The sequence below is a fragment of the Hippocampus bargibanti genome, linkage group LG09 (assembly GCF_051943395.1).
Source record: "Hippocampus bargibanti isolate YZ-2025 linkage group LG09, ASM5194339v1, whole genome shotgun sequence".
Taxonomy (NCBI): Eukaryota; Metazoa; Chordata; class Actinopteri; order Syngnathiformes; family Syngnathidae; genus Hippocampus; species Hippocampus bargibanti.
The window spans coordinates 15,676,697-15,698,300 of NC_142742.1; the positions used below are offsets into that span (position 1 = coordinate 15,676,697).

The 21,604-nt window shown below is 39.9% G+C and overlaps 1 protein-coding gene across 6 annotated transcripts in view; it reads left to right on the forward strand.

The window, feature by feature from the left end:
* The window catches only part of ralgapa2 (Ral GTPase activating protein catalytic subunit alpha 2), a 112,030-nt gene that overhangs the window by 15,314 nt on the left and 75,112 nt on the right, over positions 1–21,604 (forward strand). For all 6 annotated transcript variants that reach the window (XM_089003851.1, XM_089003848.1, XM_089003852.1 and 3 more), the window contains exons 2-8: positions 7,916–8,026; positions 8,245–8,294; positions 19,209–19,266; positions 20,292–20,335; positions 20,508–20,688; positions 20,764–20,879; positions 21,357–21,495. In XM_089003851.1, coding sequence (XP_088859977.1) covers positions 7,916–8,026; positions 8,245–8,294; positions 19,209–19,266; positions 20,292–20,335; positions 20,508–20,688; positions 20,764–20,879; positions 21,357–21,495 — 699 coding nt within the window. The remainder of the gene's footprint in view (positions 1–7,915; positions 8,027–8,244; positions 8,295–19,208; positions 19,267–20,291; positions 20,336–20,507; positions 20,689–20,763; positions 20,880–21,356; positions 21,496–21,604) is intronic.

Sequence of the window (21,604 nt, forward strand, 5' to 3'; positions counted from 1 at the left end):
AAGTTTGTTTGATAGGGGTTTTCATTGAATATTTTTGCCTTCAAATTTTCAGAAATGAACAAATTTAGTTTCTTTTTTGGGAGACACTAAATACAAAAATGGGCCAAAAAAACGCATAATCTCCCATTTCGAATCATTGTGCTAAAAAATGAAAATTCTGGCAAAATTGAGGGGAAAAAAATCCACCGGGTGAAGTAATTTTAAGAGATTACCCAAATGAAACGCCATTTTGTGTCATGATCTGGTTGGCGACCAACGGGTGGCGCTGTCGGCCCCGCCTGCACCTGCACAGGTGCTGGTCGTTTTAATCAGTGACACTTAAAAGGACTCGCGGCACGACCATCCGGGGTCGGTTCATTGTTTGTGGTATGCTTTGTATGCAATTGTATGCATTGTATGCATTGTATGCTGTGCACCTTGGCAGGCTTTTACACTTGGTTTTCTGTTGATACTTTTTTCCGTTCAGATAATTTTGATGTTTTACATTTTGTTCCTGCTGACCTTTATTTTAATACAATTTGTCAAAGAACCTCCTGCTCCCTCCTGCCTGCTTTTTTGGATCCGCACCCGCCATCACCACCTTCCAAAACGTGACATTTTGTATATCCCAGCAGGTACCGCACACTACTTCTACAGAGGGAAATGGAGTCGGCGGCTGCTGACAGTAGTTGTGAGACCTGTTGCGGCTCAATATACTTCACATGTAAAACGCACCAGATTATAAAGCGAAGGATCATCTTTTGAAGAAAATGAAGGCTTTTTTTGGGTGCGCCTTATAGTAGGGAAAATACGGTAATGAAATCCCACCTTGCAATCGAATCTCTCCCATTAGTTTTAGGTTATTGAGCTTTTGAGGTGATTGCCTTACTCAAGGAGCCTCTGTGATTTGATTCTTTAAAAGAGTCCTCCTTGTCTGATTTCAGTATATATTGCCCTGGAGCGATTCCTCCCCTCATCTCCATTTTGGCACCAACGTGGAGCACCTGCAGTGTCACCAAGCACGGGGCTAATGCTAATGATGGTTTTATTAAAAGGGTCTCTTTGCTTGTGGTTTGTGCACGACATAGCATTTCAATAATGCGGGTGGTAGAAATGTCTCGCACCGTGAGTTTCTCAGATAGCTCAAATTCGTGTTAGTTTTGTGTGTGTGTGTGTGTGTGTGTGTGTGTGTGTGTGTGTGTGTGTGTGTGTGCGTGTGTGTGTGTGTGTGTGTGTGTGTGTGTGTGTGTGTGTGTGTGTGTGTGTGTGTGTGTGTGTGTGTGTGTGTGTGTGTGTGTGTCCATGTGCGTGTGTGTGTGTGTGCATGTGTGTGTGTGTGACGTGAAACTATGATGTGAAATGTGGATATACTGGTGTGATGGCTGATGTGTAACTAGATCATTGGCTGCTTCAGCTCACCACAGTAGATGACCTTCACCCTCACTACTAACAAGCTCAGTGTACACAGTGCTCATGCTTGTCTGGCATATCCAGATCTGAGGCAGTTTACGTTAAAACGACGAAAAGATCTACTAATTATTCATCAGAAGATTAGCATAGTACTTATTTGCTGATCAGATGGCTTCCTTCCATCAAATGATGTTCACCACCATGTCGTAGTTTCATACTAAGCAGCAGTTAATCTTCTAACTTGTCACACAGGGAGATTCCACACAGGGAGATTCCCCCAACCCGCATCTCTCCACCCCATGTGGTCCGTAGGATAATATTTGTGACAATTCCAAATCCTTTTCATCAGAGGTTGGAAAATAATGTCATAACCTTTTCCCTGCTATTGTCACAGAATTGTTATTCTAATGACAGGCAATAAAATACTTTAGGAGCAGACCAAGGTGCCATCTAGTTTCTGGACCAAATCAAGAATGTCTACAATTTCTGTCCAGAGTGTGATGCCATATAATCCGATGCGCCTGATATACATACTGTATATATAGCGTTACAGTCTCTTTCTATACCCCATTACCTTGCTTCCCTGTTAGTGTTCTTAGGCCATCTATTGAACCAATTGTAACGTAGTAGGTCTCTCCCTGACACTAATTGACATGTCCAGTCGACAACACACGCAAACATGTGAATCAAACTTCTGAAGATAGAGGACACTGATTCACTGTGCCAAGCCCTGAAGGGAAAAGCTTCAAGGAAAATAAGAGTTGACAAAACTCACACACGCATACACACACGCAGACAACTACAGTGATACCTCAGCTCACTTACTTAATTTGTTCCCAGAAAGTGTGTGGAAGGCGAAATCATATGCCGAACATTTATTTCCCATAAGAAACCATTAAAAATGAGAATAATCCGTTCCCAGGTCCCCATAAAACATAATGTTCTACTAAATAAGCCTTAAAACTACACAAAATATACCTTATGTTTTATCATTATTATTATTTTGTGCTTTATCTGCGATAATACCCTCACTCACACTTTACCCTGCTAGCTGCTTTTCATTAATCCAAATCAACAGACGTTTTTCAAACTCTTCTATTGTCTGAGACCGTTGCTTAGACAACACAGACTTTCAACTGCACAACTTATTTTGCTCGACCGTAATATTCTTTAATGTCTTCTTTGGCTTAACACAAGCCTGTGGTGGGGTCTTTTTCGTTCCCATAATAGCAAAAGTACTCCACTAAATAACAAACCATGTCCGAACTCCAAGAAAGGGGGTGCCGAAAACTAGTCCTCCAGCCACCGTGGCGCTGTTCAACTGCATGGTTTGGTGTTCGTCCGCCGAAAACTTGTCCGACAGCCGCCGAAAACTTGTCCGGCAGCCACCGTGGCGCTGTGTGGTTTGTTTTGTCCGCCGAAAACTAGTTTGTCAGTCAAGACTATTTGCTCACGAATTTAATGTTCGTGAGGTGAAAAGTTTGTGTGCTAAAGCGTTCGTAAGATGAGGTATAACTGTACTTTGTGAGCTCTCCGCAGCCATTACAAAATGAAGATAATCCCAAAAGCATAGTTAACTACTGATGAAACAAAGGAAGGACACACGCAACACTTCTTATACATATTTACCCCCATGTGAATGTGTGCCCACATGGTTCAATTGTTTTCATAACTTTTGTTTTTTATTTATTGTTTTGAAATGCTGTTTCAGTTCTCGTGGGTTTCCAAGGAATAAATGGACTTTGTGTTACATACATACATACAGTACATATGGATCAATATTCTAATTGGACGTAGTATTTAAAATGTTTCATAAAATGCTTGGCTTCAAATGCAGCAGTTATGAAGGCTCTATATAAATAAAGCTGGATCGTATTCAGAATCAGAATCAGAATACCTTTATTCGTCCCGCAATGGGGAAATTTGCAGTCCACAGCAGCAATTGAAGAGGGATGGGGTTGGGGTGGGAGTGAAAGGATAGAAAACAAGATATTCTAAGCATAACAAAATAAAAATGTCAACTGTATACTGTGCAAATGTAGATGTGCAAAAACCGTTCTATAAACAAGACTGTACATAGTGCAGAATCAAGAAATGCATTTAGATATATTGCAACAACCCATATTTACAAGTGTCCAGTTTTTTTTTTTTTTTCACATGTGATCATTGGGAATTGTGAAGCCTGACAGCAGTCGGTAGGAACGAGCGGCGGTACCTCTCCTTCTTGCAACGCGGGTGTAATAGTCTCTGGCTAAAGTATTGTGTTACAGTGAGACCTCAATTTACGAACGCCTTATAATATGAACTTTTCATCATACGAACGTCAAATGTATGATAATTAAGCCTTATAATACGTACTATTTTCATAATACACACCTACCACGGCCGGTCCATCAAGCACACGACCTTCGGATCTGGCGAAAGTGATCTTCGGCAGAAGCACGACCGAACAGCGCGGCGCTACTTTCCATACCCCTTCTCATTGAATGCACACGTCGATCGCCTACTTGGAGCTTTTTGCTGATAAGTTTACTATTATGGGACCGGAAAATAAACACCACAGGCTCGTGTTCAGCCTCAGTTCAAATGTGGTGCGTTACTATGAATACATTGAAGAAACTACCAGCCGTACACGTCTACTCTGCTCTGTTTATTTGTCATCCAAGACTTGGGGTGCGTTCAGGTTTGAGAATAGCGCACGACTTCTTCAGACTCTAAGCCAGGGGTGGGCAAACTTTTTGACTCGCGGGCCGCATTGGGTTCTAAAATTTGACAGAGGGGCCGGGCCAGGAGCATTTGGAGGGAGTGTTTGGGCCGGAAATACTAAACCTAAAGCATTAAAGGACAACCGACGCCTCCGGACCTGTTATGTCCATAATTTATAAAATCACTTCAAATGACTTTGACTGAGCGTATTTTACAAAGATTCCACAGCATATAGCTATAGTTTACGTTTTAAGACTTGCACTGAATATTCATGAAGTCTTGTTTTCGAGTTGATGACGATCCCACCGGAGTCGTTGTTTTTTGCAAATTTCCCCATTGCGGGACGAATAAAGGTATTCTGATTCTGATTCTGATTCTGATCCCCACGTGACGTCACGTTTGGACCGCCCCTGACCGAGAAAGCGACACACAATGCATTTTGGGTACTTTGTTTGGTCTGAAAACTTCGTGTTGATCCGTGTTGATGGCGAAATTAGAAGGAAAACACATAAATAACGCCATGGTGAATCGTTGTGTGTTGACAACTATTTGATATTCGCTGACACAAATTCCCAGCTGACAAATCAGCCCATTTCCAACGGAGCACTGGCGCAATCTTCTGCATTTCCTGGGTGCTACATTGCTGTCATTGGTGGCTCGAATTGATATGGGAGGACTCCTTGAATCAATTGCAAACATTTATGCTTTCCTCTTCAGAACTATTTGAATCATATTCATAACTGGATGAGTAACAAGAAAACATCTTCTCTGAATCTGAAGCCATTGTTTTGATTCTCGAGCAAGGCAAGACGTCTTGGCGTGACGTCACGAACCAGGGGGTGGGACCTTCAGAAACTGGCCATTTCCGGATTCATTTTGAAGTCATTTTTATTGGTGTTTTTCATTTAACTAAAAATATCAGCCTGCCTGTTTTGGGTATTTTAGATGCTATAAAACGTTTTTCTGATGTCAATGGTGCCGGTTGTCCTTTAAATGTAGTGTGTACAAACCTCATAACACAGTAAGAACCCAATTTATTAACTGTCTTTCAAATGTGAAAAATATCCCTGATCAGTTAATAAATTTGTCTCAAGGAATATGGCGTTTACATACTATTTCACAGATACTTGAAGGAGGAAATGGAAATAGATTAAAATAACATGCACTGTGATTTATCAAGATTGCGTCTGTTTTTAATAAGTTTCAATCGAAGGTGCAAAGTTAAAGAAATCAACATTTATTGAAAAATGGAATCACTTTCAACATTCAAAACATATGATTCCACAACGAAATATTCAAGCTCAATAATACCTACTTGTGTTAAATTCCGCCAAATCATAGATGGTTTGTCCTGACCGCACGCTCAACAAACTCCTCACTGACGCCCTCGCCTTCACGCGCAAACAATACACGTGTACCGTCGCCGAGCACACAGACATAGGCTACCTGCAGTTGAAATTTGCATACTCGGCACGACAGCCAATCAGAAGCCTGCTTCTTTCTTCCGGACTTTCGCAAGCGTTATAAAGTCGTGGAATTGCATATCATTTTCCAAAATAGATGCACAGAACCTCAGCCCAGAAGAAAGATTCAAAAGAAGCTAACAACATATGTGACGCTACAAAACGTAAATTTACATTAAACCGTGACTGTGAAGTTTACGTGAGACTTATGAAAGGGGCTTAGTGGCTCGTAGGAAGCAATGCAAACGTTGCATTGTGCACCACAATGACAATCGACTACTGCAGCAAAATCTAGCCATGCACATTTACCGTAAATGAAGCAAGGTAGCATTTGTAGTAGGTATATTCTTGATTAAAAAAAAAAAAACTTTATACAATGACAATGTTTTTTAATGTGATTAGTTGTCTCATTGTGCTTCAAGTTGTGAAAAATGGGGCATGCAACTTTTCAGTTATCTGCCCTGTTGTCGCTAACCTTTTGTCATGAGTTTCAGACACTGTTTTTACTATAATTTGGGCAGGTTCGGCGGGCCGGATTAAAAAGCCTAACGGGCCGTATGTGGCTCGTGGGCCGTAGTTTGCCCATGCCTGCTTTAAGCGGTTTGGAATGCATTGTCTAACTGAATGAGCGGTGACAAACACTTCCCAACGTTTTTGTGTTGCTACACTTGAACGCACCCCTCTGTCAAGTTGCGATAGAGTGATTGTGATTGGCTAAACGGTAGAGTGTCATGGTAAACCAATCAAAGCTAGTGTTTTCACACACACCGGAACAGCGTGTCAATAGTCACGCTAAATTGTCACGTGCGAGTTGACAGCTCGGGCGTGGCCTACGTTCGCGACACTTCATTTCATTGTCGTTCTGCAATTTCATTTCTTTTCAACTAGTCACTGTCACCTCACCAGTGACATGATTACGATGCAAGTGCATCGCTACGTCTTGTGCTCCAAATGTTTGCTTGTGCTCCGAGAGTTTGCTTTGCACGAGGTGATTATTAGACGCGAGTGTGCCATTTTATTCGCCCCGCCCGCCTTCTTTTGTCGCGTTTTATTCCGCGTCCGTGGAATCATCGGACTTGCGCCTTTTGTTGTCATAAAATCTCTGCCAGCACCTACGGGACTCGAAGTGAATGCAGATGACATCGAGGAGCTTGTTGCTGACCATAATGAGGTCATCAACACAGAGAATTTGATTTGCCTTCAAGAGGACAAGCATAAGCAGGCCATAAAACAGTTGATGTGCAGGCTTTTATTGAACAGTTCCATTCAGAAAAGGCTATAAGAATCATCAACATGATGAATGATAATGTGATGCCTCAGTTTCGTAAGACCTTACAAGTCAGAAAGCAACAGGTGTCAATTAAGAGCCATCAATGACCATCACAAATGTAAATAAAGTGACTTTATGATACAATGCAGTGTGTTTCTTTCATTACAATACAATAGCACATTTATTATACATAGAATAAAGTAGGTTGTGTGTAGTTTTAAGGCTTATTTAGTTGAAAAGTATATTTTATGGAAACCCGGAACGGATTATTCCCATCTTAATGGTTTCCTATGGGAATTTTTTTTTTGAGATACACACTTTTCGCCTTACACACTCTGTCTGGGAACTAATTAAGTTCGTAAATTGAGGTCTCACTGTATATTGTTTTCCATCTAGTCGACACCTAGTGCAACCACAGTCACTATTGTCGTTTCCATTCTGCGCGTCTTACTATAAAAGGTTTTAAAACAGGTCATTCACTGAAAGTACACTTTCCACTCCGAAGCGCCTTATAGTGCAGAAAATGCAATCATCAAAAACTCATCAATTGTTCCTCAGTAATTTTTTTGGATCAACAATGAAAGCTGAAAGGAAAAGAATCCAATACTTTTTTTCAAATTGTAAATAGTGGTCCAAGCTGTTGTGGAATGTTCTCATGTCTTATCACATGAGAGTTCCCAACAAAAATATATTTTTTTGCGGAGAAAGTGAAAGCCAACCGATTGCCACAACGCTGTATCAGTACCAATACTGTACTGTGCTCTTCAATAATACAGTATTTATAATTTATTATGTCGCTCTGGCTAAAAAGTAACGTGTGAAAGCAAACCAAACTAAAATTGCACTAAATGATTTTGTAGTTATAATTTTATGTGTGCTTCCTACTAAAAACCAAGTGTAAAAACCAGTTTTTTTTCTGTCACAGCAAGTTGATATGCTGTGTGTGCAAGTGTCAGTTACCCCATGTGCAGGTCAAAGTCGTCAATCTGGAAGTTATTTATTTATTTATTTATTTAATATATGTTATTTTCCAGACTTAGACAACCAACTAAATTCTACTGCATTGCATTTATGATTTCTTTTTCAGATATCATCGACAAGAGTGAGCTGAAGCTATTCTTTGAGAGCAATGGTTCGCAGATTTATTTTATCTTCTATGAAAATTTCATTACACTGGAAAGCAACTTAAAGCAAAAAGGTAGGTTCAATCTTTTTATTTCGATAAATTCAACTGCGTATCTTCCCACTGTGTCACAACGAAAGAGTTGATTTTTGTCTCACATTTTCAGTGATTGCTCAATTATGACAATGTAATCAAACACATAGTTTCCTGATTTTTGCTGCTAACAGGAATTTTCCCAACATTAATTACATTATTGTATGTTGAAGCTGAAACACCTTACTTGATTTTCTCAGGGATCAAGTCTCAAAGGGAGGAGCTGGACTCCATCCTCTTTATTTTTGAAGTAAGTTGCTGTTTTCTATTACCTTTAAAATATTTCTAATATATGCCTGTGCCTCAATATAAAGGTTAGAATTGTCCTCCCTCTTAGTTCACCTGAAGCGGTTGAAACAAAACATCTGGATCCTTGACTGATGAGAGGGGACTGAGCTCAATCATTTCCTAGCTTAACTTTGTTAAGCCCTTCCCCCGTTTTCACCCAACAGTTGTATGTTGCACGTACAGGTTAAAGTCCTCCACCTTGTTTCTTTCTATCTGACTACAAAGACAGCTCCAGTGTCGCATACGCATACTGAGTTCTCCAGTTACATTTGCTCAAGGAAGAGTTCTAAGCGTGGCGAAATATCAAATTGAGGTTCTGAAGCATTGTTAATCAAGTGTATATTCTTGTCAAAATAATCTTTGGATACATGTTCAGGAATGCTCTTTCCTTTTGGTTAATATTAATGGAAATACCTCATAAAACATTGGGGAGAGGGGGGGTAAGAAAGCTCCATACAAGTCATTATACATTTCTCCAGTGTTTGAAATTTAAAAAAACAAACAAACATTGGGTGTAGTTTACCTAAGAAACTTGGGCTTGTGGCACAAAATACTAATGGTGTGTTGAAGTGTTCTTTTTTTGTTTTGTTTTTTTCCCCTCAGAATGGAGTGATTTTTATTCTCTCTCTTTCTTTTGTTTGAACAATGACTGTTCCTGAATGAGCATCCCCTAAGAGTGGTGATTTTATACTTTCAGTCAAGGGTTGTACTTTTCCACTGGTTTTTACTGCGACAAATATTGGGAAAACAAAACAAAACACTCCGCTGGGAATAGAAAATACATCGGTTTCAATTCGGACAACAAATGCATTACATTAACATATATGAATGACATTCAGACTTTTAGAAAACCTTGGTAAGAAACCAAACTTCCAAAGTTGTCCTTCAGTGTTCTTAGTGCCAACACAAGATAATCTCCTCAACTGTACGCACGCTCACAAATTGACCTCTAACTTTAATTAATGCCTGCTGCATATGTATGCCGTTTTTTAAAACAGAACTAATATTGAATAGAGCTGAAACGTCACTTGTCCCCTTTTAGCTCCTGCCTGTAGCAACGTGCTCTTTCCTCATGTATTCAGAAGAAAAGCATTGAATGGTGTATTTAGGATAAAAACTGTTTGATCCTAAAATCGGCTAAATTCAGTTCACATTCTTCACGCTGTATTAGATCAAATGTTTTCTTTTGGATCATGATAATGTGATGGAATTAAGCATTAAAATTACATCAGCATGTGTCCTCTATTCGAGTGGATGGATGAAGCTGGTCTCAATAAAGGTGAAACATGTCGTGCTGACTCACACAGTGGGACCTAACCTGGGTCCTTCACAGACCCTCACATGCACTACTTCCAATTCCCGATTACTTTCCTAGGATTTCTTTTTGTCTAATGCCATAAAAGGATCTGCCAGGCTATCTTGTCATACGGCAGCTTTTTTAAAAGGGATGAAAACCTGTACAAGATAATGGGATGTTGAGTTTTTATATTATATTAGTATTAGTAGCAGTGTTTGTTTTGGAATCTGCCATTCAGTTCTCTTGGATAGTCTGTTTGGGCTGCTACTCCCCCACAGAAAAACTCATCCTGTGACTATAAAGTGACCTTCAGAGTTTTGAAAGGCGCTTATAAATGAAATGTATTATTATTATTATTATTATTATTATTATTATTATTATTATTATTATTATTATTATTATTATTATTCATCCGATGTTCTCATATCAATTCAGGAACGGTAATACACTTTAACAGTCAGTCAGCTGTTTTTGCAGTCACAAGACAATTTTGAACTTCTGCCAGGCTTGTGACACTCCAGTGTGTTTACACTCCCATATGCTTGTACATGACCTTTCTGCTGACTGCCTAAAAGCAGCTCGATCCCTGCACCACTGTAAATGTGGGACATAGGAAACTTGCACATAGAAAAAAAATAAAAACCCATAGGAAACTGTGCACATCCATTTCCCTTCATTTTCTCGACAGGATACAACCTTGAGATGACCCAGGCAGTTTTGAATCAGCATTTTTAATTCCCACTGTCATCTTCTCTTTGAATATTCTTCTGTAGACGTGACTTGACTGCATGTCATATCAAACACTGGGTCTCAAATTAGGGTCCCTGGTCGTAACTTGGAGGTCGCCAAACAAAATTTCCACTAGAGTTTGACACACAAATAAAATAAATATATTAAAGCCTCCATGTCCTCCGCCGACTGCCCAAAGACCACTCTTCAGCAGGCCCCATGACCCTTGTGATGATAAGTATGGATGGGTGGATGAGTGGATGGATGCATGCATACCCCTCCCCACTTTAACTTTAGGCCAATTAAAATCTCTGGCAAGGTTGTGACATCACATAAATCTGACATTTTGCATGCATGGAGTACGTCTGTGTAAGCTCTCAGTCGTACAGGAGTGGTCCATCGATGAGAAGTTTTCTTCAGCCGTCATCTGTACAAATTTGAAGGTTTCGGACGTTTCGCCTCCTATCCAAGAGGCTTCGTCAACGAACTAAAGTCTGACTGGTCGTATCGGCCCTATTTATATATCCCTAATGTCCAGACATGGCGGCGCCGGACACAGCTATTATAGGTCCCTACTCTCAGGTTGGGGGGAGCAGAGGACCACTCCTTGTGGCCCCACTGATTGTTCCTACATTCCTGACTAACGACTGGCCTATTTGCCCCACTCCCACCGGTATCACCTCATCAGCATTACGAATGTTGCCTAACCTGTTTTGCCTAAGCAGGCTATTGTATGAACGATCCAAATTGAACCTCACCCCACCAGACCGGTTTAATGAAGGATTTTGTTGTTTTATAAGAATCGCTTCTTTTACCTCCCTTTCAAACCATCTATGTTCTTTCGCTAAGATTTTAACCTCATTGTCGTCAAATGAGTGGTTGCTAGCTTTTAGGTGGAAATGTACTGCCGATTGAGGCCCACTTGTATTATCCCTGCGATGTTGATAAAGTCTTTTTTTGAGATTTTGTTGAGTCTCCCCAATTTACTGCTCTTTACAATTTTCATTCTTACAATGTATTGAATAAACTACATTACTTTGTTTTTCATTTGGTAGCCTATCTTTTGGATGCACTAATTTTTGCCTTAACGTGTTTATCGGTTTGAAATAAGTAGGAATTTTGTGTTGCCAAAGGACTCTTTGTAATTTTTCAGAAACTCCTGCAATGTAAGGTACTGCTACTCCTCTCCTTTTTGTATCTTGAGAATTTTTGGTTTCATTCCCTATTCTTTCTTTCTGACATTTGTTGAATGACCACTGAGGGTACCCACAGTTAGTGAGAGCTCTCCTGATATGTTTTGACTCCTTTTCCTGTGGGAACAATCAGTGGGGCTCCCCCCAAACTGAGAGTAGGGACCTATCATAGCTGTGTCCGGCGCCGCCATGTCTGGACATTAGGGATATATAAATAGGGCCGATACGACCAGTCAGACTTTAGTTCGCTGACGAAGCCTCTTGGATAGGAGGCGAAACGTCCGAAACCTTCAAATTTGTACAGATGACGGCTGAAGAAAACTTCTCATCGACATGCATGCAGTAGTTCGAGCTCTCTGACACATTTTTGGCTTGTGTAGTAGCACTGGTGAGGGATGAGGCAAGGCAGTGTCTGCAAAATATTTACAACATTGAAGTATATTCAGTATTTGAGGTCAACAGTTTACATATCACCAAATTACTGCCTTGCAACATATAAGTGAATTCCTGTTCCATGCCTTTGGTCATGTACGGTGAAGCACATTTGACTCAGTAATTTCCCCCTCCATGATTTGCATAAAACAATGTGAAATAATTTTGCTCACTTTCTCTGTTTCAAACAGGAATTTAAGTTGCTTAGTAATTTTGAATAGTCTCTCGAACAGTCAGAAAAGTTTCCTGAACATAGTGACCGAATTGTTAAATTGGCGTCACTGATTGTGCACCTTGCTGTTGGCAACACTGTTGTTGGAAGCAATTCACGGTGGGATAAGTATTCAGGATGCACAGATAATGTACCTTTTTTTCATACTGAGTATGAGTACAAGTACATATTTTACGATAGTCTCCAATAGTGAGTGCCAACACTTGTTAACGCCAATACTATTTCAATGCAAGATTGTACAAACATGGAAAGTGGCATATGCTTCAATCAAAGCAAACCGAACAAATGCCACGTTACAAAATAGAAAACGCAAAGCAAACAAAATCTGCATGTCTGTAATCGTGTAGCGTGTGTTCATAAAAAATATATATAATAATAATTGTGTTATAATGCTGTACAGCACAGGTGTCAAAGTCGAGGCCCGCGGGCCAAATCCGGCCCGCCACATCATTTTTTTCGGCCCGCGAAAGCAAATCAAACTTGTTAAATTCCATGATGATTGCTAAAACCTCAGCCAAAATTTCATATTTTTGGATGTCAACCACAACAAAAGTCAGTATTCTTGACTTCAGATTTGAAAACGAGTTATTCATTAATTTGCTGTGTTCTCTATATGTAATATTTGAAGGGATTTAAACATTCTAATGGGTTCCCCAAATTCATAACGGCCCTCGAGAGGAAACCATAACTACAATGTGGCCCGCGGCAAAAAATGACTTGACACCCCTGCTGTACAGAAAGAAACACATTCACTTTTATTAACAGACAGAAAACCGTTCACGCGGCTGTTACATGACTGCTCGTGTGAACTTCAATGGCTGCGGGCCAGCAAGAATTACAAATACTAGAAAGAAACCCAGGGCATTGAACCAACCGAAACTGTTTGTCAAAGATGCTGTTTTGTTACTCATCTGAGTAGGATTCATCAGTTAGCGCAACAAGGCTTGGTCAGGACTGCAGCGGTCTGAGAATGAAATGACCTGGGTGAATGAGAAAGTCCACAAACAAAAGAAACAAACAAAATTCAACGTCATTGACATAGAGATGTATGCAGTTACAAAACACAGTTTCATGAGCACAGCATAAAAGTAACTCGTAACGTGGAAAAGGTTTGTTTCCATCGACAATACATAATTTTCCAAGCACTGAAATGCACTTCGGTCTCATAACATCCATTCATCCGTTAGCCAAACTGCCTAAGAAGTTACAAAATATGGTCTGAGCACAATACTAAGAAAAATGGACACCGAACCATCAACCATTCAGGGCCAGTATTGAAACACAACTTAAAACTCACGCGGTACATGCATAGCGGAGTGACCGATTGCGAAACTTCAAGCTCACAAGTTGACCATCAACCTCTGTCACAAATACGAAAAAATACTTGGTCAACATGAGTATATGGTAAAATCGCCTTATATTATGGTTCAAAAACATCAATTATATTGTCACACCCCCTTTCATATTAAAATATCAGTTTTTACCCCTGTCTTACCAAGTTTTCCCAAAAACTAACAGTCCACAGTTGTGTATTGAGTGTGTGTGTGTGTGTGTGTGTGTTTTTCGAGGTTTGAGAGAAATCACTTAATAGATCAACCATCAACCACCTCACATAGAACAGATTTCATCTCATTGATATTGATCTGAATTGAAGCAGTGAATGGAATACGAAACGTGTGACTTCATGAAAATTGTTATACAGTAAGCAGTGTATTAATTGTATTGTCCTTAATTTATGTTATTAATGTAATTATATTATGTAATGCTTAAATTTTGAGACTTTTGAACTACCTTAATGATGTCTGTGTAAGCTCTCAGTCGTACAGGAGTGGTCCATCGATGAGAAGGTTTCTTCAGCCGTCATCTGTACAATGTTCAAAATTGTACAGATGACGGCTGAAGAAACCTTCTCATCGATACCTTAATGATGAGTGAGTTTATTTTGGCATTGAAATTATCTTGTATTTTATATTCCTCTTTAGTGCCTCTGTGTTCCATTATTTTTAGGGGGTCGGTCATTATAATAATTATTCAATAACTGTGACGCTGCGGTCTACTGCACGAGGAGAACCATAAAATGAAACGACACGAGTTTGTTTGTACGCCGCTGCTGCCATCTACTGGTTAGAAATCTGAATACACCACGAATGAGTACAGTATCCTACATCGCTTTGTTTGAACTGCTCTTTTTATCTGGGGGTTACATTGAAAAAGCTTTTTCAAGCACACGATTGAACAGTCATTAAGGAACTTTCCAATCGAAATGTATTAATAGAAGAACGAACTGTGGTTTGAGGGTGTGTTGCTTTGTCTAAGCGGGTTCGGTAAATGATATAACTTCTGGATAGAGTTGAGGTTCTTTATTTGGACGGCTGTGTTAGTTGGAGGGAGACGGCAATTGACATGTGTGGCTCTCGTAGGCTCTCATCAGACTGACTTGCAGCAGCTCATGCTCCTTTGGTCTATAGCAAGGCATCACTAGTGGAACATGCTCAAATACGATGTGCTCATATCATTATATCTATACCCTTTCTTAATTGAAATCTTTACTTTTAACAAATGTAATGAATTTAATTATGTCAGTAATTAGCACATTTAAACTTGAATAAATATTTCCAAGTTTTGCAACAATAAATGAAACATTCACATGAAACATTCAATCATTTTTTTTCACCACATGATCACTTAGAAAACATGTTAAATGGTTTCAATCAGTCTCTCAGGTGGTTTCACTTTCCTTGAGGATTTTCGGATAGCATATCCTGGATTTAGAGGGGTTATAACAGTATCCAATTTGAATTTTAGATGAATGTTGTTCACTTTCAGTGTAGTGATCCAATCTTTTTCTTGTCTTTCATCTTTTACAGCCTACACATAAAGTTCCTCCACTTCATAATGATCATCTACTGCATCTACCTTGCCTTTGATTTCTCGGTTCCTGCAGCAACGAGCATAGTGATTTGCTTTGTCGCAGTTTTTACATATTTTCCCATATGCTGGACACTGCTTTGGAGGATGTTGCGTACCACAACGAGTACAACATTTTTGTTTGAATATCCTATATTTGTTGGGTTGTCTCAGTCTTGCTTTCTTCTCAGCAGTCTTGTTTTTGTTGAATCTGTGTGCATTTCTTTCTACTGCGTCCACATTGCAGCTAGCATCATTTAGCAGCTCTTTATCCTGTGATTTAACAGTCTAAGCGGCTCTACACAGTGCTAAGGCTTTTTCCAGGTCCAGATTTGATTCTCTGAGTAGCCTTTCTCTCAGTTTATTATCTGTAATGCCACACACTATTCTGTCTTTGAGCAGTGATTCTGTTAATCCACCGAACTCACATGCCTTTGATCTGTTTCTCAGCTCATTTGCATATTGGTCAATAGTTTCTCCAACTGTCTGTACACATGTGAAGAATATGTGCCTTTCAAATGTCACATTGTGTTTCGGAATGCAGTAAGCTTCAAACTTTTCCATTATTTTTGAAAGCTTCATCTTGTCATCCTCAGCATCAAATGTGAAGTTATTGTCGACCTCTAGAGCTTCCTCTCCCACAACGTGCAAAAACATGGATGCTTTCATCTTCGAATGGCTTTCATCAGCTCCAATTGCAGACAAATACAGTTCAAAACGTTGCTTAAATCACTTCCAGTTTTCAGCCACGTTACCTGTTAGCTGCAGAGCTGTGGGTGGACGTAAAGCTTCCATTTTTGTCGTTTTCTCGCGTGGGTTGTGCTCAATGTCTTTCCTCCGTGGAATCTTCCGTTCCAAGTCCTTTTATCGGCCTCTTGTCTTCCAGACCAATTCTGACACCATGTGTTGCTTTGTGTAAGCGGGTTCGTCACTAGTGGAACATGCAAATACGATTTGCTCATATCATTACAGAGGGTACATCACATTCCTTCATTCTTACATTATGTTGGCTCCTTCCGGGTTTTTAAACTCCTCTTATATAATTATTTCACTGCCATTGCTATTCCCTGCGTTCAATTGATTGATCTCTAAGTGAAAGGAGTGTGAATGAGCAGTAGCTCCCAGAGTCCACTTTTGTTTAAAAAAAAGCCCCCATGGACCTGTATTCTTTACCATGTTTGGGTTCTGTAGTGAGAAGCCTAAGCAAGGATCATTTAAATGCCCTAAGGCTGTAGCTGCAGCACCGTAATGCTCCTATCATTATGCTGGTGTATGGCTGCAGCTTATCGCAATTCCAGCAACCTTCGTCGCACAGAGGAGTCGGCTTTTGCCTTGAATCTGCCAGCAAATTCCACATTGTTAGGACCCCCATTCCAGCTCCACGGGGAGTCTTTTGGAAGGAGCTTCTCCATCTCGTTCTCGTTCTCCTTGCCTGATGTTCTGTAAGTGATAGAAATGGGGGTGTTATTGTGTCTGTGAGTGCGCACAGACATGTACGTTGGGGAAAGTTTAACCATGCTACCCTGCTGGGTTACAGCCTCGGATAGCATGCCTGCTATCTCAAGGAGATAGACAAAGGCCAACACAGATCCTGAACAGAGTTGAGATAATCCTACGCAGGATCGAGAGCAAAGCGCAGGTACATGTCTTTCAGCATCTCTGCTTTCACTGATAATGAAAGGGATTTAGTTCAGAGGCCAAGAATGGAAAGTTAATGATGGAGAAGAAGGGAAAGTTAATGATGCAGGAAGAAAAAGAAGTTGTTGACAAACCAAGTCAATCAAACGATGAAAAGGTTTCTTCAGTCGTCATCTGTACTTCTTTGAAGGTGACGGATGCAAACTAAAGTCTTACTGGTAGTTTAGGCCCTATATATATATATCCATACTGTCCAGACATGGCGGCCTGCTATGACAGGTCCCTGCTCTCAGGTTAAATTTACTCGTGAGGACATCAAAGAGAACCAACTAGCCTTTTTGGATTGTAAAGTAATTATGAAAGAGGGCAGAGCGCTAAAAACAGAAGTCTTTAGGAAGGCTACGCACACTGACCAATACTTACTTTTCGATTCTAACCACCCTTTACAACACAAACTAGGAGTTCTCAGAACCCTCCAGCATAGGGCTAAACTAATACCAACAAGCGTTGAAGGTAGAGAAAAGGAGTCAAAACATATGAGGAGAACACTCACAAACTGTGGGTACCCTCAGTGGTCATTTCACAAATGTCAGAAAGAAAGAATAGGGAATGAAACCAAAAATTCTGAAGATACAAAAAGGAAAGAAGTAGCAGTATCTTACATTGCAGGAGTTTCTGAAAAACTACAGAGTCCTTTGGCAACACAAAATTCCTACTTATTTCAAACCGATAAACACTTTAAGGCAAAAATTAGTGCATCCAAAAGATAGGCTGCCAAATGAAAATCAAAGTAATGTAGTTTATTCAATACATCGTAAGAATGAAAATTGTAAAGAGCAGTACATTGGGGAAACTAAACAAATTCTCAAAAAAAGATTATCAACATCGCAGGGATAATACAAGTGGGCCTCAATCGGCAGTACATTTGCACCTAAAAGCTAGCAACCACTCATTTGACGACAATGAGGTTAAAATCTTAGCGAAAGAACATAGATGGTTTGAAAGGGGGGTAAAAGAAGCGATTCTTATAAAACAACTAGATCCTTCATTAAACCGGTTTGTTGGGGTGAGGTTCAATTTGAATCGTTCATACAATAGCCTGTTTAGGCAACATAGGATTAGTAATCCTGATGAGGTGATACCGGTCGAAGTGGGGCAACCAGGCCAGTCGTTAGTCAGAACGATAGGAACTATCAGTGGAGCAGCTGCAGGGAGTAGTCCCCAACCTGAGAGCAGGGACCTATCATAGCAAAGTCCGGCACCGCCATGTCTGGACAGTAGGGATATACGTAAAGTCTCGTTATATCGATATCGGTTATATCGATAGTACTGCTTATTACGATACTATTTCTATGAACGCAAGGAGAAAATTTACATGCCGCAAGATCAGATATATCGATAGTCCGGTTATATCGATATTTTTTCCGACTCTCGAAAATATCGATATAACGAGACTTTACTGTATATACATATAGGGCCTAAACTACCAGTAAGACTTTAGTTTGCTGACGAAGTTTCGGGGATAAGAAGCGAAACATCCGACACCTTCAAAGAAGTACATATGACGGCTGAAGAAACCTTTTCATCGATGGACCACTCCTGTATGACTGAGAGCTTACACAGACAAGTCAATCAAAAACAAAGTAAAATCATCCAACATCAGAAATACTTTGTGCCAAAGAAATGTTCAAACTTTCAATGTACATGTGTAGGTTAGTTAACTGTCTTCATTAGCCCCTTCCTTATTTTGGATCAAGTATCTTATTTTATTCTCTGTGTTTTTCATTTAAATTATTATTGTGTGGTTGTTTTTCTGTTTTTTACATGCTTGGTATGAATATTTTTCTTTGGCATAGTAGCATCAGTTTTCCTGCTTGATAAAACGAAGAAAGTCCACCACAGTACATATATTTTCGATAAGCTGTTTAACAAGCTTCTCTGGGACATTTTTTTTAGCATTTCAGGCTTGACCTCTATCTAAAAAGCTTGAAGTCTTTCTGGTTCACTGATTTTGGGTTGGTGAGCCTGTTTACATTTCAATAACTGTTATGGGCTGTGTGTGAAAGAAACACCATCGTTCTCCGTATCCCAATCATGTTTTTTTTTAATCTGCCCAAATATGAGGATCTTACCTACACTATTGCATTTAACAGTAATGATCGGCTGCTAATAGATTTGGACTGTCTAAAGAGTTGACTTGGTTGGCACTGAGGGAATGACATTACTCTGCACTTTGACATGTTTTGTAAAAGCAGGCAGAGTTAAAAGGATGAGGTCACTATGGTACAGCACAAAAACAATCACAGCTCATTGATTAGATAAAATACACACCGACAAATGCATTCTACACTAGTCTGTTGTGTTTCCTGAAATCTACTCGTAGTAGTGATAAAGCTCAAGAAAAGATTATTGACCACTGACTAACTTTGCATAATTTGTTTGCCACAGAAAATTCTGCAGTTTCTCCCAGAGAAAATCTACAACCGTTGGCAGTTTCACAGTATAGGTACGTGGTGCTAACTTTTTTCACAAGTGAAATGTCAAACATTTCCTGTTACCACTTAGTATATTTTAGTGATATATCCCGGTACCTGATTTTTCATCACTATGCTCGCATACCATTTGAGATATATTTGTTTTGCACACGAAAGAATAAATAATTGGTCATATCAATGAATTTAAAACAATACACATTCCAAAAACATGAACGCCAGGTAGATTGAGCGCGCTAAATTGTCCCTAGGTGTGACTGCGAGCGCAAATGCTTGATCTTCGTCTCTGTGTGCCCTGCGATTGGCTGGCAACCAATTCAGGGTGTACTATTGCCAGAAAGAGCTGGAATAGGCTTCGACTGACCCTGTGACCCTTGTGAGGCTAAGCGTACCAGGAAACGGAGGGAATTCAGACCCCCATAGAATGAAAAGCATTGTGCAAGTTCCGATTGCCCCATTTAGATTTCGTTGTCAGCATCATCAGCGCAACAGTCATTCATGGCTCTTCATTTTTAGTTTACCTAACATTGATGCTGCTGTTGTCCTTGTTCTAAAGTCAGATGCAGTAAAAATTAATCTTTCTGAATTGATCCCTGAATTCATCCCTCATTTCAAAGAAATCATGACAGTAAACTTAAAATGTATTGTTTAAAAACACTTTTATTGAGATAAAATTCATTGGGCCACCAGTGGTCACCTTTCAAGATATCTTTCTCTCTCTCTCCCCCCGCTCTCATTCTCGCATCTCTTACTCCTTGATATACACAACGCAAGACATTTAGCAATCAGAGCTTTGTCTTATTTGATTGCAGCAGACAGCTTATTTTAACGCATGTCAGTGCTAACAAATGTTCATTTTCAACACAAAAATGTCATTTAGTACCCCCATCTCACAAGACCCCAATTAGGTTCATCTGCCTTGGCAGCAAAACACCTTCACCTGTTCATTTTACAGTGTTTGTTGTGAGCGTCTGTTTGTCTGTAGGTATGGTGAATATGAGGCGTGCTTCACATTTGTTGCTTGATTTTTTTTTTTCAGGTTCTATCCTGAAAAAGTTTCTTCACACTGGAAATTCTTTCAAGGTAACATTGATATAAAAATATAATAAATACATGGGTAAATATTACTCCACTGATGTCGCGAGCAAAATTGTTTTCTGTTGTTACCAATTCAAGTACAGCCACAGTGCTTCTGCTTTCTCTTCACTCCATTTTGTGTTCATACCAAATGCTCATTCTTTGAATGTTGTTCTAGATCCGGTGTGAGGGGATGCGTCTCTTCCTGCTGTGGCTGCAAGCCTTAAGGGACAATTGTGCTGAGGAGCAGTTCCTTATCTATGCCTGTCTGGTGCCAGGTTTCCCCGCAGTTCCTTCATCCAGAGGGCCTTGCACTCTTGACACAATCATTTACAACCCTTTCTCCAACCCACCTGATGGTGAGCAAGGAATGGACACAATATATTCATACTTATTATCCGCTTTTATCTCATCATATATGTCAATGTGAACAGCAAAAGTGGTGCCTGAAGAGATCACCCCACTTGTTCCAGCTGTGGCTGGCGAGAAGGGAGCAGATGACCAGACTTGTTACATCCTTGAAACCCTTCTCAAGTTCATGGTTACCCAGGTAATTGATACTGTTGCAAGGGAAATGGCACGGGACTATATTTCTCATCATATTTGCCCCAAAGTAAATTGTTTTTTGGCTTTATAATTATTAATTTTAAAATATTATTTAAAAATATGACATTGTTGATATATTTTTGATGTATGCTATAGTTATATCTTGATTTACAGTACATGCCTGCTTTCTCACTTCGTTAATCGGGTTTTGTGTGGATGACGAACATTTTTTCCAAGTGCTTCTATGTTTTACAATTGCAGATAATAATGTAAACCCAAACATTATGGCAGATGTTAAGTGTGTACACTCATTCCATTTGCGCCAAGGCAATGCTATTTTCCCTTGGCTAGCTATTTTGAAGTACAATGCCTTCAATCTTTTATGAGCAAACAATAAACAGTGACAGACTGAGTGATGATGTATTCAACTCCACTCCCCGTAGCCTGACCTTGTCAGTCTTTGTCCTGTCTACCTACCCAGGCATCTAGCTTAGAGTGGAGGAACAAAGACAACCAGGAGACAGGCTTCAGGTTTCTGTTCAGCCTGTTCAAGAAGTACTACCTTCCGCATCTATTCCCCTCCTTCACCAAACTCACAAATCTCTACAAGCCATTGTTAGGTAAGGAGGTGTTTATCACTTTTAATAAATATGTCACCTGGAATCACTGTGTATTCTGTCTACGGGTGGCACAGTGAATGACCGGTGAGCACATCTGCCTCCTAGTCCT